This window comes from Cydia fagiglandana, chromosome 13, assembly GCF_963556715.1.
Source record: "Cydia fagiglandana chromosome 13, ilCydFagi1.1, whole genome shotgun sequence".
Taxonomy (NCBI): domain Eukaryota; kingdom Metazoa; phylum Arthropoda; class Insecta; order Lepidoptera; family Tortricidae; genus Cydia; species Cydia fagiglandana.
In genome coordinates, this window is record NC_085944.1 from 14,802,152 (window position 1) to 14,816,679 (window position 14,528).

The 14,528-nt window shown below is 36.2% G+C and overlaps 1 protein-coding gene across 3 annotated transcripts in view; it reads left to right on the plus strand.

Annotated features, from left to right (window-relative positions):
* Positions 1–7,770: 7,770 nt before the first annotated feature.
* The window catches only part of LOC134670345 (uncharacterized), a 70,115-nt gene continuing 63,357 nt past the window's right edge, over positions 7,771–14,528 (plus strand). For 2 of the 3 annotated variants that reach the window (XM_063528158.1, XM_063528159.1), the window contains exon 1: positions 7,772–8,081. In XM_063528158.1, the coding sequence (XP_063384228.1) occupies positions 8,024–8,081 (58 nt within the window). In that variant the 5' untranslated portion in view covers positions 7,772–8,023. Of the gene's footprint in view, positions 8,082–14,528 lie in introns of all 3 variants that reach the window. The other variant, XM_063528160.1, reaches the window with a different exon arrangement.

Genomic DNA, 14,528 nt, shown 5'->3' on the forward strand with positions numbered 1-14,528 from the left:
ATATTGTATATCGAGGACATAAATTAATTAGTATGTGAGTTATTATTGTTCTATAACTTTTTATATGTATATACTTAGTTATAGTACCTAGTTAATAAGGAAAGTTTGCATGCTTCTTTAAGTAAATGTACGCACTTAAATCACCTACTGTCCAACTATGTTTACCACTACATTTTTGCAAATAAATATCTTTATCTTATCTTTATCTAATACTGACGGAAATTATTAAAATAAACTTCATTTCTTGCCGTCATTCCTTCATGACACTCCCTACACTATCACTAAAAACGTCATTCCGTCAAAGTAATGTCAGTATCCATGATAGTGTCGGGGCCGTAATAGTAATAGCCTGAGCTACAATACAACACACGTGATGCCCGGGTAGTATAACTAGGTAGGTACTCACATAATTAGCGCCACTTGCGCCATCCCATTAACCCGGGGTTAAGCGGATAAACCGTTAATCCAGTGGTCCCACTGTCATATTGTACGGGTAACCATAGTAACTCCAGGTTTAATCGGTTAACCCCCGGTTAGTGAGATGGCGCAAGTGGCGCTTAATGTACCTAATTGCAAATATGTACCTATTAGTATTTGAAAGTACCTAGTCTCCATCACGGGACTATGGAAGAAAATAATTAAAATAATATTTTTAACGCTTAGGCGGCTTATTTTGACTGTAATGACAGGCTATAAATGTGATCTGAATTTGTTACGAGATGACCTGTTAGTGTCAAAAGTGATGTTTCTGGTTGATGACCAAGGTACTCGTATTTTTTCGATGATTGAATTGAATTTTTATTATACTCAGAATATGCATCCAAGCTATTTTCATCACTATTTTATGAAGCAATGATAATGCCCGATTTGATTGAGTTGACGTTTTATTAAATTGTATTATTTTGTTTAAATGTGAGTTTTTGAATAACTGTCTGTTTAACTCTATAATTATAGGCAGCATCACGCACTACAAGTAATATATAACGCCGTGAGTAGAGCTATATTATTAGGTACTTGACCGCGTTTAAAAACAATTCATAAATTTTTCCTCCTATTATAATGAATAACTATTAATCCTGTCAAAATTAACGAACTGAACCATTAGTTAGTTAGTTTATTAGTTAGTTTTGTTTTAATTTTAAATTTTAATGTATTCTTTAGTTTTATATGATGTTAACCCTAATTTTAAGTTTAGTAATAATGATACTAACCCCAATGGATCTAAAGTCTGAAATAAATGTTTTTTTTTTATTATTATCACCAGTTTTGACATTGACAGATACGCTCGCATCTAAGTAACTTACTTTCTATGCATCTCGCTCGTACTCGCATATTAGTGCAAGCGAGATGTATAGAAAGTAATTTACGTAGACGCGAGCGTATCTGTCAATGTCAAAACTGGTGGTAGCCGTACAGAATTTTGGCCAACAAAGTGCACATTTCTATTATGTTCATGTGAGTGGCAAGTAATTTCACATACTCCATCTAGTCGTAACTCAAGATCTGCGACTACCAATTTGTTTTTGCGCTTGCCGAAAACCAACTAACTTTATAATGGAAACAAAAAAGGCAAAAACAGCTGCACCTTTATCTTGGTGTCTATTTGTTTGTATAATTTTATAGTTAACTTCCGATTTGTCACGATAGATGGCACGTGTTTATTGGTTCCTACTCGCGATTTGCGTGTGATATTGAGAAAAATGGTGGAATCATGTGCCTTACTGCCGTATTCGAACTTCAAGATATTCACAAGAGACGGCACGTACTAGATCCATTCTGGATACGTTATAGTTTAGATATCGACTAGTTCTCTTTTGCAGTGCAATTCGGGCAACCAATGTCACTTTTACGTTAGATAAAGTAAGATATCTATTAGATGTGAATTGGAGCTCTAAGTCATATCCTGTGGAAATCGTTCAAGAGGACCTCCAGAATCGCGCAAATGTCAAATTTGATAGGTTAGATCTTAAACATATCGTTATCGTATCTTAGTGATGTCTAAAAGATATCTAATAGGTGTCTATTTCAAAATCCGAATCGGGCCCTTAGATTGGTACCTATAGCTATATTTTGTGAGTTCAAACGTTAACTTAGTAAAAAATAAGCTTAGGTATATACTTAAGAAGTCATTGTAGTCCTTAAGTGAGACTTCTCCAGGAGTACCTAAACGATGAACTCATTATATCTTCTTCTTCCTCGCGTTATCCCGGCATTTTGCCAAGGCTCATGGGAGCCTGGGGTCCGCTTGACAACTAATCCCATGATTTGACGTAGGTAAGCACTAGTTTTTACGAAAGCGACTGCCATCTGACCTTCCAACCCAGATGGGGAACTAGGCCTTATTGGGTAGTCCGGTTTCCTCACGATGTTTTATTCTTCACCGAAAAGCAACTGTTGAATATCAAATGATATTTCGTACATAAGTTCCGAAAAACTCATTAGTCAAACCCCGTTCGAACCCCGGCGGCCCGGCTCATACCAATGAGTGCCCTCGATCTCCGGATTGAAAGTCGCACGCTCTAACCGCTAGGGGCCCGATTCGGATTTTGAAATAGATATCTATTAGATATCTTTTAGACATCACCAAGATACGATAACGATATGTTTAAGATCTAACCTGTCAAAGACGATTCTGGAAATACTCTTGAACGATTTCCACAGAATATGACTTAGAGATCCAATTCACATCTAATAGATGTCTTACTCTATCTAATGTAAAAGTGACATTGGTTGCCCGAATTGCGCTGCAAAAGAGAACTAGTTGATATCTAAACTATAACGTATCTAGGATCTAGTACGTGTCGTCTCTTGTGAATATCTTGAAGTTCGAATACGGCAGTAGGCCACCAGCGTTTATCTGATGAACTTATTATATATGTAGACATAAATGTGAACTCCGAGAAGTTTATGGACAACTCATACATTCTTAAACAATTTCGGAGTTGTGAATGCATAATCGTAAAAACTGCTTACCTACAAAACTTAACTGACTCAACCTTTTATCTTAACTTCTAGCGTTATTTCATAATGAACCTTATTGCGAATGGATGAAGGTGCTCTTTAGAAGTTGACTAGTCTTTAATGTACGAAGTTGTCAAAGTAATGAGTGAAAATCCGGCAATTTTCTAAGGCTTATACCTACATATTTAGAATATAAAGGAGGAATATAGTGAAATGTGTTGACTCTGATTACGTGATTACCCGCATTATAACGGGAAATAAAGCCTTGTAGGATTACATTATGAATTCAGTTTTAGTGTAGGTTGTACCTAAATTGTTTTTTTTATGGCACCTATTTATATTGTTGCAGAATTACATATATAGCTGATCTAGCTTTTTTTTCGAATTTGCTTTGTCGTTAGATCATACACATTTTAGGACCATATTTTCCTGCTATATTTATCTATTTATTTAAACTTAATTGCGCAAAAAAGGAAAAATGTACAAATGGCGGACTTAATGCCAAAGGTATTCTCTACCAGTCAACCATTGGGTCAAACAGACGCAAATGTTGGTACAGGAAAGATTCATAAATTATAAAGAGAAATTGAACCGAAAAGTTAAATATAGGTATATTATAATTATATTAGTTATACTAGTATAGTTTCAGCTTTTCCGGTAAATTTCCTCCATTTGGAGGGATCTCATAAATCACTCCAGTTTAGAACTGGTGTCGGTAACATCAAACACAACTGGGAGCAAACTCTGCGCCATTAAGGTTTCGGTTTCATTACAATGTTTGTAAACTAGAGCTTGGAGAGTCGCAAAAACAAATACGAAAATAGAAGAAGATATAATTTTCGAACAACTAGTGACCCGCCCCAGCTTTGCACGGGTTAACAAATTATACACCTGAACCTTCCTCAAGGATCACTCTATTTATAGGTGAAAACCGCGTGAAAATCCGTTCAGTAGTTTTTGAGTTTATCGCGAACAAAGATACAAACAGACGGACGCGGCGAGGGACTTTGATTTGTAAGGTAGGGAGGTAGGTAGGTATTTTTTTCAACCCTATTAACCCTTCAAGCAAAACAATCAATCAATTCCCCTAATAACAATAATTTATCAACAAAATGCTTTTCCGCCATATCAAATCAATATTCATCGTTAAATTAGAAATAACTTTCGCAAGGATGCAACTCCTCGCGCTTTAATTTCAAAATGAAATTAGGTACTATGACAATAGGGTTCAATTTCCAATAAAACGAAAGCGCATACGGGTTATTGAAAGTTATTCTAACTATACGTGTCAGACCTCGACTCCAATACCATTGTTCTGACTTTTAATACAGAATGACGTAATGACATAAGAATAACTTGGCCGTTACGCCCTTTTGTAACGATATTGGTGTTCCAAGAACAATAGCGAGCCCATATGGACAGATACCACATCTAACTATGACAACCTCGTAACTATAAAATACGTGATGATTTAAATTCGACATTAAAGAACAGTGTATAGTGTTCAATTTTCAAAAGCTATTGATGTATTGATATGACAAGTCAATGTATCTGCACGCCCTCTGTCTTATGTCTCCGAAGCATGTATGTATGTCAGTTAAATTCGACTCAATGCTGTGTGAACAGAACTGACGCCTACGCTTTACCCAAATATGGTAAAGAGGAGGGGTTATGATTTAACCTTTTGGACGCCAATGACCGATATATCCGCATCGCAGGTCCAACGCCAAAGACGCATTAATCGGTCACAGACTACAGATTAACATGGACCTACGTGCATATGCATAAAGTTCAATTTCAGTTTTGACACTTCAGTGACGTGGCGTCCGGGTGACAGCTTTTGTGTTTGACACGGCGTCGAAAAGGTTAAGGAACCATGTACAGTCAGCAGAAATAGTTGCTAAGCGGGCGAGGTGTTGAAAATTATCTTGACGCGACTTTATTGTTAAGACAATAAGAGTTTGTCAAGGTAATTTTGGACACCTCGCCTGCTTAGCAACTTCTGCTGCTGACTGTATAATATACATATCGCTCGTACTTGTTCGTACATGTACAGTCACGCTCCGTGATTGTTATGCCATTTAGGGTTCTAGCTAAATTGGATATTCCATAGCGTAAGTATAAAACAACCAATGTAGCTAGGACTCTAAATGGCTCAACAATCGCGGAGCGTGATGGTACGTCGGCGCGAGTGTGACGCAAGGGCGAATGATAACAAAATCACATAATGCCGGATACTCATTAGCGAGCCGTAACCGTAACCGTTGCATGTACTGTAACCAAAAAACATAAAGTGTACGTGATTCGAAAACCTGCGAACCACGTACACACTATGTTTTTTTGGTTACAGTACTTGCAACGGTTACGGTTACGGCTCGCTAATGAGTATCCGGCTTAAAAATGTAATTGGGCGTTTTCTTAATTAAATATCGAAAGCCCGATTCTCACAGATCCTGGTGTTTTTGGGTTCTTTCAACTCAGAATCACTAGCATATTCAATTCGGATAATAAAATAAAATGTCCCAAAAAGTATGAAAATGGTACGTCCCACTACGTCACGCACGTACAAGTGACATTTTTTTTCATACTAAAACGTGACGTAATGGAATGTACATTTTGGGATATCTTTTTTTATGGTGTTATGAGAATGCTATCGAATCTGAGTAGAATGAGCCCAACAACGTCCAGATTTGAAAAAATCAGGTTTTCAATATTTATTTTAGAAAACGCCCAATTGGACTCCTGTACCCGGTACCTATAGTCCTTGATTTCATACTTGTAGCCAGTCTTATAAAACATGGTCTTCTCTTCCCAGAGTGACACAGGCCTACGTCACACTAACATGGCCGCTATATATAGCGCTATCGCATATTATCATATAGCGCGGTCGCATGACGTAGGCTTGTGTCAGTCAGGTGACCTAGAAAAGACGGGAAGAGAGTACCAGGCGGAGTATATTATTATACCATGCTTGTAGTGTGCCTTGAAGTGTACCCGTATTGAGAGATCACTCGAATGTTTTACTAGCTTGGTAGTGAGTGGGTCTCCGAGGAAATACTGAGATGGGAGCGAACTTTTTTAAATTGCACCCAAGTACCAGTGCCACCAGTTTTGACATTGACATATTCACTCACGTCTAATTGGCTCGATTCGGGAAATAAATTAGAGACTCACTAGATATGAAATAGTAAAGATATGTGACGTTCCACTGCAAAAGGTACCTTATGGCAGCTGGCGCCGCGATTCGGGAAATGAATAAGGGATTCACTAGATATGAAATAGTGAAGTTATGTGACGTTCCACGGAAAAAGGTACCTTATGGCGGCTGGCGCTTACGTTGCATAGCGCCGCAATAGTATTGGAGCACCGTTAATAATCGCCAACCGCCATAGGGTACCTTTACCTGTGGGACGTCACATATCTTTACTATATCGTGTCTAGATAATCTCTAATTAATTACCCGAATCGCGCCGTAAGTAACTTACTTTCTATGCATCTCGCTTGTACTCACATATTAGTGCAAGCGAGATGTATAGAAAGTAATTTACGTAGACGCGAGCGTATCTGTCAATGTCAAAACTGGTGATAGCCGTAAAGTTGAGAGTTGTAAAAACGGTTTAGTAATTTATTTTAAATGTAGGTTGTACAAGCTAATAGCAAAGACATATGTAGCTTCGTATTCTATTCTTTTTGCTAATAGGAAGGGAAAACTAAAAGTATAAGGGCCCCCCCACATCTGGCGTCTTTCGAGCGTCGGCGTCTGTCGGCGTCGGTCCAGCGCTTTGGAAAATGACGTCGCTGCGCAGTTGCGTCGACGCTGCGTCGACGTTGCGTCGACGTCGGCCATAGAATTGTAGACGCCGACGCTCGAAAGACGCCAGATGTGGGGGGGCCCTAAGTGATAACTTTAGTTGCGAACACGAGACTTTTACTTGTATGCAATCCAGTATAAAATATATTTTATACAGTTTTTAGTGCAAACTGCATAAAATATAATTCACAAAAACGAATTTTGCAGAAAAATGAAACAAAACTTTCTTGCAAATAAAAAGTTGAAATTTCTTAATCCAAAAATCGGGCATTTTTCACACTGAGCCAAGACAATGGCTAAAAAGAAAACGAATAAATCTGAACAAAGAACAAACCAAAATAGAGATGCAGATAACGCGACGAACAATGCACAAGTGTGCAACGAAAGGGCGTAAGTGACAAGTTTTTCGGTAGGGAGATACGACGTTTTGTGTTACGGGCGAGGTGAGATGTCAACGCGGTTGGACGCGAGTTTAAGGCCAAGTTTTTTGTAAAATCTTGTGGTGGACGTCAAGATGACCTTCGGCTTAACCTAGTGTCTTAAAAAATGGGTTGCACTCAATTATTGAATTCGGCTATTTTTTTAAAGATACAAGTCTAAAAAGTTGACATTTAGAAACAAAAGTCGATTTTGTGATACGCTAGGGAATTCGAGTGTTTTGCAGTTACTAAATTACAACAAAATTTTATGGACATGAACAGTAACAGTGTCTAATAAAAGCTTTTACTGAACCTTCAAAGTAAGAAATATCTTAAATCCATTAAAAACAAAAAAAAAATTGGTATTTTTATGACCTTGAATACGCCCCAAAAGTCTGAAAACGTTTTAAGAAAGTAAAAACATACGACCCAAAGAGATTCAATCACCTACAACTAAAAATATAATAAAGCATAAGTGCAATATGTATTCGATCAAATTCCTGTCAAGCCTGCACGAAAACAAACATTAGCCTTAAATAAAAAAAGAAAAGTCTGAGCGACTCCGGCACGCTACGCGTTGCTACGGACCAGTGCTACGGCGTAGCCCGATGTAGCCACACGGCGCTCCGCGCTACGGACGCTACGAAAGTGCGAAAAGTATTCGTAGTATTGGAAATAATACAAAAAAATAATAATAGCAAAAACTTGGAATAATATAAGTCGGTTTAAGTTTTATTAAGTAAATAATAAAAATATATAAAGAAGATAAAAGTGCTTGTGTATATTTTGGAGAAGTGATGATTTAGATTTATGTAAAGTTCTTGAATTGACAATGACTGTAGAGTTATTACATTTATTGCAGTATGAAACAAAGACAGTAAACACAAAAAGTAAGTTTTTAAATATTTTTTTACCTATCTAGAAGCTAAAGAAATTTTAAATACTGTTGTAAATAATAAATATACTTAATTATGTCAATGTATGGCATGATGTGTAGAAAGTATTCAATCAAAATAAAAAAATAATATTATGAGCAATTTTGGCTTAGTTATCATTTTAAGGTAGGTTTGCCACTAAATCAATTAATGAAATATATTTCATTTATTACATTTTAGGTACCTATCTTAAAATCTTGCAAAAAAATATATTACAAACATTTCTTTCTGAAATTATTATTTCCCTTCTCAAAGAGTTGAAGGCAATAATGGTCTCATAATCTTATAGGTACAAAAAAAACGTGTATAAACAAGTGTATAAAAACTGCTATTAGGACTTTAAACAAATTATATGAATTCCGTCAAACTTTCCATACATTTAGTATGGTTTGACGGAGTTTAGATGCAGGCACAAATCTGGAGAATTACTCTATTGAGACATACGGCTCGATTCAAACTTTTAGATGCGTCAATTACTAGATCTAGAAACTAAATGGATTAGATATGTCAGTGTCAAATGTGACGTTTCTTCAAACAAAATCGTCACTCTTGACACTGGCATATCTAATATAATCCATGTCGTTACTTAGTTAAGTTCGAATGGCTTTAACAAAAGACTCGAAACAAGTTTTATATCTACATCTTTTTCAAGTTACTGACCTAATGATTACAGTAGGTATATTTCCATGTAACTGTCTAACAGATCTAAAATTTAAATTATTCATTAGAAAACGCTAACTAATCAACAACATAAATAGGATCTTAAGACCGTGAAATAAGGTACAAATTTCTTTGGTGGTTTAAAATCGTGTGCTCGCCGATATGGCTATCAATATTTCATGTTGTGATGGCATTTGACGGTAGAGTCTGTGCGGAAAGAGAAGAGTCGTGGCAGAAACGGGAACTAACATTTTAAATTTTATATGGCAATCAAACCTTTGACACCTGTCTTGTAAAAAGTAAACAAACTTCTGTCAATGTATATTTTTATTAACAGAAACCGCAAGTTTTATGTATAAAATATTTTCAAAACACGATAAAACCGTACATAAAACCACATGGAAAATTATATTTAACATTGTTCGGTTTTGTCAGCGGGAAGAAAACGGCTAAAAGCCGACTATCGACTTACAAAAAGTCGCGGAACGTGTTTCCGCTATTCGCGGGTATTGATGTTGTATTTAATATTAAATAATTACCTATTTAATAAGCCCCCTAAGTAACTTGTCTCCGGTACATAATCGGTAAGTATATTCATTCAAAATATATTAATTTTCATAAATATGCAGGTCATTCATGATCTTTAAAATAACTGACAAATAGTCTTGATACTTGCCATTTTATGCATATTTATATGTAATTTCTTTTTCAGGATTGTGTAAAAGTACCTACGGTATCTCGAATAAAAGACCGCTAAGTAGGTGATATGCAAGAATTCGTAATCTACGTGCCGGATTCAAACACATCCAGATCAGATGAAGATAGTTCTATGAGTGTCCCTGGTTGTTTCGAAGCTAGCTCAAACATAAGTGACATTGAATATTTTAATTCAGACTTCGATTACAAAGAATGAAACTTTTTCTAATAAAATATTTCTTTATTTGTAAGTTCGTTTACAAGGTTCTGAATAAAACTTTTTCTAATAAAATATTTCTTTATTTGTAGGTTCTGTTAGTTACGAAATTATATTTCATATTTAGCAGTGACTTTTCGGCGACGATCGTGAGATGAGAGAACCGGACATATCCCAATAAGGCCTACCTACTTATGCACTATTTTTATTCATATTCATATTTATTATTAATAATGTACACATACACATACATTACAAGTCAAGTTTACAATGGGTGAAATATATCCCAGATAAAATTACAGTTCTATTGCCCAATTTCTACCCGATCTACCCGGTATTAATAACTGTTGGACTGCACAGATTAGGCAGTACATAAATGAGACTCTATCTTGTTTGGTACTAAAATTACAGTTGTATTGGGCAGATTCTTAACTAGTTTTAGCAGTTTTGTCAATCGCAGTCACTTTTTAGTATCTGAGATATAAAAACAAGTGTGTTTTAAAAAGAAAACTAGTGCCTGCGCTAAATCAGAGGATTGAGTTGACGAGCCGACACCACCACCAGGCTCCGTTTAGTAAGCCGTGGTAAAAAACCGGAACAAAAGGGATTCAAGTATCATGACCTTTAGTGTCGTACTATAATCACGTGACCAGTGTTGTCAGCATAGCAAAATCCATAAAATAGCACTGGCGCGCCCTCAAATCCCACGACTCTTCTCTTTCCGCACAGACTCTAACAAAAGAAATTGTTATTTACTGTAATAATATGTGACTGCTGCTATTATGCTTTGTACAAGTTAGTATACCTAAAAAGTATATTGAGTCGCACAATAATTGATTGTCCTAATGTAATGTTACGCATAACTGAAACTATTAACATTTCTGATAAATTATAAAACAAACCTACCCTATACACAACCTGTGCAAAATATATTCGAAAATACTTTATATTTCAGCTGGAGAAAAAATTATATGAAAAGTGTTATATGCGTAACATTACTGATTACATTAGGACAATCAATTATTATGCGACGAGGCTGGCACCGGTCTGCAACGATTTTGATAGCACACACAGTGCAAGTTTTATTAATACGTAACGTTTCATAGAACTTTGACGCTTAAAATAACACTTGCACAGCGTGTGCTACCAAAATCCCTAACAGGTGCCCTAACAGGGTTTGTGGTAAACGTACTGATTTTTAGTTATAAGACCTATTGTAAACCCACAAAAGCAATAAATAAATGAATTATGAATTATGAAATCGTAGCAGAGTTATTTAACTATAAGTATAATAGTTCCCATTAAGCTATTTCAACATAATTATTAAATTGGCATCAATGAAGATAATTACAATGGGTCATTGTAGTCATTGTAATTATTCAAATGGGCTACGATACGAAACGCAAGTATCGTATTTTAATGATTGAGACTGATTACTATCGGCGTTCTGACTGTTGGTCATCGAAATGTCAAAATGTGTGCTTACTCGCTTTGACTCTAATACATACACACACTATACACATCCTAACATTTTCATATTTCATATTTATCCAATCATTTAACTTATTAAAAAAAATGTTTAATACATTAAACTGAAAATCGTAATTAGATTCCAAGAAAAGTAAGACAATGTTGCCACTGCAATAATTTATTTGTAAAATAGTAAATTCCTTTTTATAAATAAACACGCTAAGATAGTTCATTTATTGGTAATTTTACTCCTACGATTTAAAAAAAGTACTTTTATTTACTTATTTTTACATAAATACAAGACGCGCTAGTAAAAAGTGGCAACATTGTCTTACTTTTTTTGGAATCTAATTACGATTTTCAGTTTGTTCGAAATTCTATTAACCTAATTAAATATTTATATTAAATTATTAATTTGTATATTAAGGGCGGTAAACAAGAATTCATGAACTAGTGTGTATTAAAGTCCGAAGTCGAAGGCGAGGGCTTAACGAACACGATTTCGTAATTCCTCTGCCACCCGTGGCACTCACAATTTTTTTATCGCTTATGAGGAAAAAAAAGAAATATGTAAATAAAACTTCTGCCTAATTTCGTAGGTATAATACAGCTCTAGGTCGAAATTTAGGATTTAAGACCGCATCGCCTAGCAAGGGTGATGAAAAAATACATTACCTGCAGACCTAGGTCGAAATTTAGGATTTGCGTACCGCATCACCTATGTGTAATATGTAACACCTTTTACGAGCAAGTGTGATAATTATTTCAAATATTAGGAATTGTACAAATTATTATTACGTTTTCATCGCTACAGTATATTGGCTTTTAACCTTGACATTTCTGTCAGCGTTAACCTTTTTAATCGGCAGCCGTCAAAATACATACGTCAAATGTTCCAGATGTTTAAATATTAAGCTGTCAAATTGCTATTAATATAGGTACCAAGGTACCAAGTACAATCGGAATAAAAAGTGTGTTTTTGAAGATAACATTTTTGGGAGGAATGTATTATATTATAACTGTGAATAAATGAAAATTCTTATATCATTTAAAATTGTGTTGACTTGTGACAACTTGACGCAGAATTAGTTTAAAATATTTCAACCCCGTTTTCATCCCCTTTATTTAAAGCTGTTTTATACAGGACTCAAAAATACATTGACAAATATGGTTTAGGAATATTTTTCAAGCCAAATACACAGTCAAAAACATTTGTTTGTTAAAATTATAAACAATGTTATTTTGTATCAATTAATATTCCTCAATAAAAAAATAACAACGTATTTTTGGACCAGCATAAGATAAATTCTTAAATTTATTCGTTGACTTTAATTCTGATATGAAACTTCAATAAAACAGGTCGTTTGGAAGAATTCAGAGCTTTATGATGGTTATATCGAAATATTATCGTCTCCATATTTTCCAAGGAATTTAATCTAATCTGGGATATTAAAAGCAGCATTAAATTAAATTGATTGAGGAGCCGAGATAAGATGCTTGCGAATAATATACAGGGTGACGTCGAAAAATTATACTGCCTATAATCTTATAAATATTCGTACCTACATGATTCACCATGAAATTTCAAGAAATCCTTGAAGGTCCTTCTTCTTTTAGCTTGTGCGCTATCTGTCGGTTTCCAAGTAATGGAATTAGTATATTTAGTTTACCAAGGTAACCATGACCGTTGTTGGTGTCAGATAGCAAGCCAGCTGGCAACCCGGCTGAAGGTTAAATACAAATCTCAGTAATAAGAGCAGTCTATGTACCTACTACCAGTCTTTTCGTTGCTACGTCACCGGAGGAGCTTCAGAGTATGGTAGACAAATTTAATGCGGCTTGCAAACTCTTTGCAATGTCGATTAATGTCAAGAAGACAGTCGTAATGGCTCAAGGCGCAAATCAAGACCCAACAATACAGTTGGATGATTTGCCTCTGGAAGTTGTTGGAAATTTCTGTTACCTTGGATCAACCGTGACCAATAATCTCTCACTGGATGCAGAGATTAACATTCGTATTGGCAAGGCATCTACGATGTTTGGGAGGCTCAATACAAGAGTATGGGATAATAAACATCTAACCGTAAACACAAAGATGATCGTTTACCAGACATGTATTTTGTCCATACTCTTGTACGGTGCTGAGACTTGGACATCGTATGCCAAACAGGAACGGAAATTGAACAACTTCCATATGCGCTGCCTTCGACGCATTTTAAACATCTCGTGGAAGGATCGAGTCACAAACGAGAAGGTACTTAGTATCGCACGTTTACCCAGTATCACAGCAATCTTGAAACAGAGACGATTACGCTGGCTGGGGCACGTGCACAGGATGGAGCCCTCTCGTTTGCCACGTAAGACTCTCCTGAGCGAAATAGCGCACGCTAAACGACCGGTTGGGCGACCAATGCTTCGTTTTAAGGATAGCGCAAAGCGAGACATGTTGTCCTTCCGGATCGTTCCCACCAACTGGGAAAGGGAGGCTGAAGATCGCGACCACTGGAGGAAAACCCTGGGTGAAGGGGTAGTTGCACACGATAAAGCGTGGTTTAGCCTTCTTCACACTAGGCGAGAACTGAGACACCAACGCGCCGCTCTCCCACCTTCGTCACCGGGCACGGCATTCTCCTGCCAGCTATGCGGTCGCGGCTGCCGCTCTCGCATTGGGCTTAATAGTCATTTGCGGAAGTGCCGCACTCTTAATATAGACGCTGTTTAAACCATCATCTTATTGATGTGACAGGCCAATGAGGGGGGGATGTACCTACTGGTAAGTAAGAAGAGGCATGAGAAAACATACTTTGATAAATGAAAAGGATCGATGGCCTCAAATTATACATCCTAGCAGTTTATAAATAAATGTATATTGTTGTTTGTGATTATTATAGGTAATATAAAATACTTGTGATATAAATATCAACGTTCATATTTTTTGTTTTTTTTTTAATAATGATCTATTAAGCCGAGCCGCACAGGGCTCTTATGCTTAAGATCGAAGTAGTACCTGCGCCCTGAAGGCATGGCAAAATTATATAAGCTTAGTCTTAAAACTAGGTCTTAAAAGTAAGCAGTGACCTTGGGTTCGAAATCGAACGGTTCACTCTGCCGTATTCGAACTTCAAGATATTCACACGAGACGACACGTACTAGATCCATTCTAGATACGTTATACTTTAGATAGGTATCAACTAGTTCTCTTTTGCAGCGCAATTCGGGCAACCAATATCCTGTGGAAATCGTTCAAGAGTATCCCCAGAGTCGCGCAAATGTCAAATTTGACAGGTTAGATCTTAAACATATCGTTATCGTATCTTGGTAATGTCTAAAAGATGTCTATTTCAAAATCCGAATCGGGC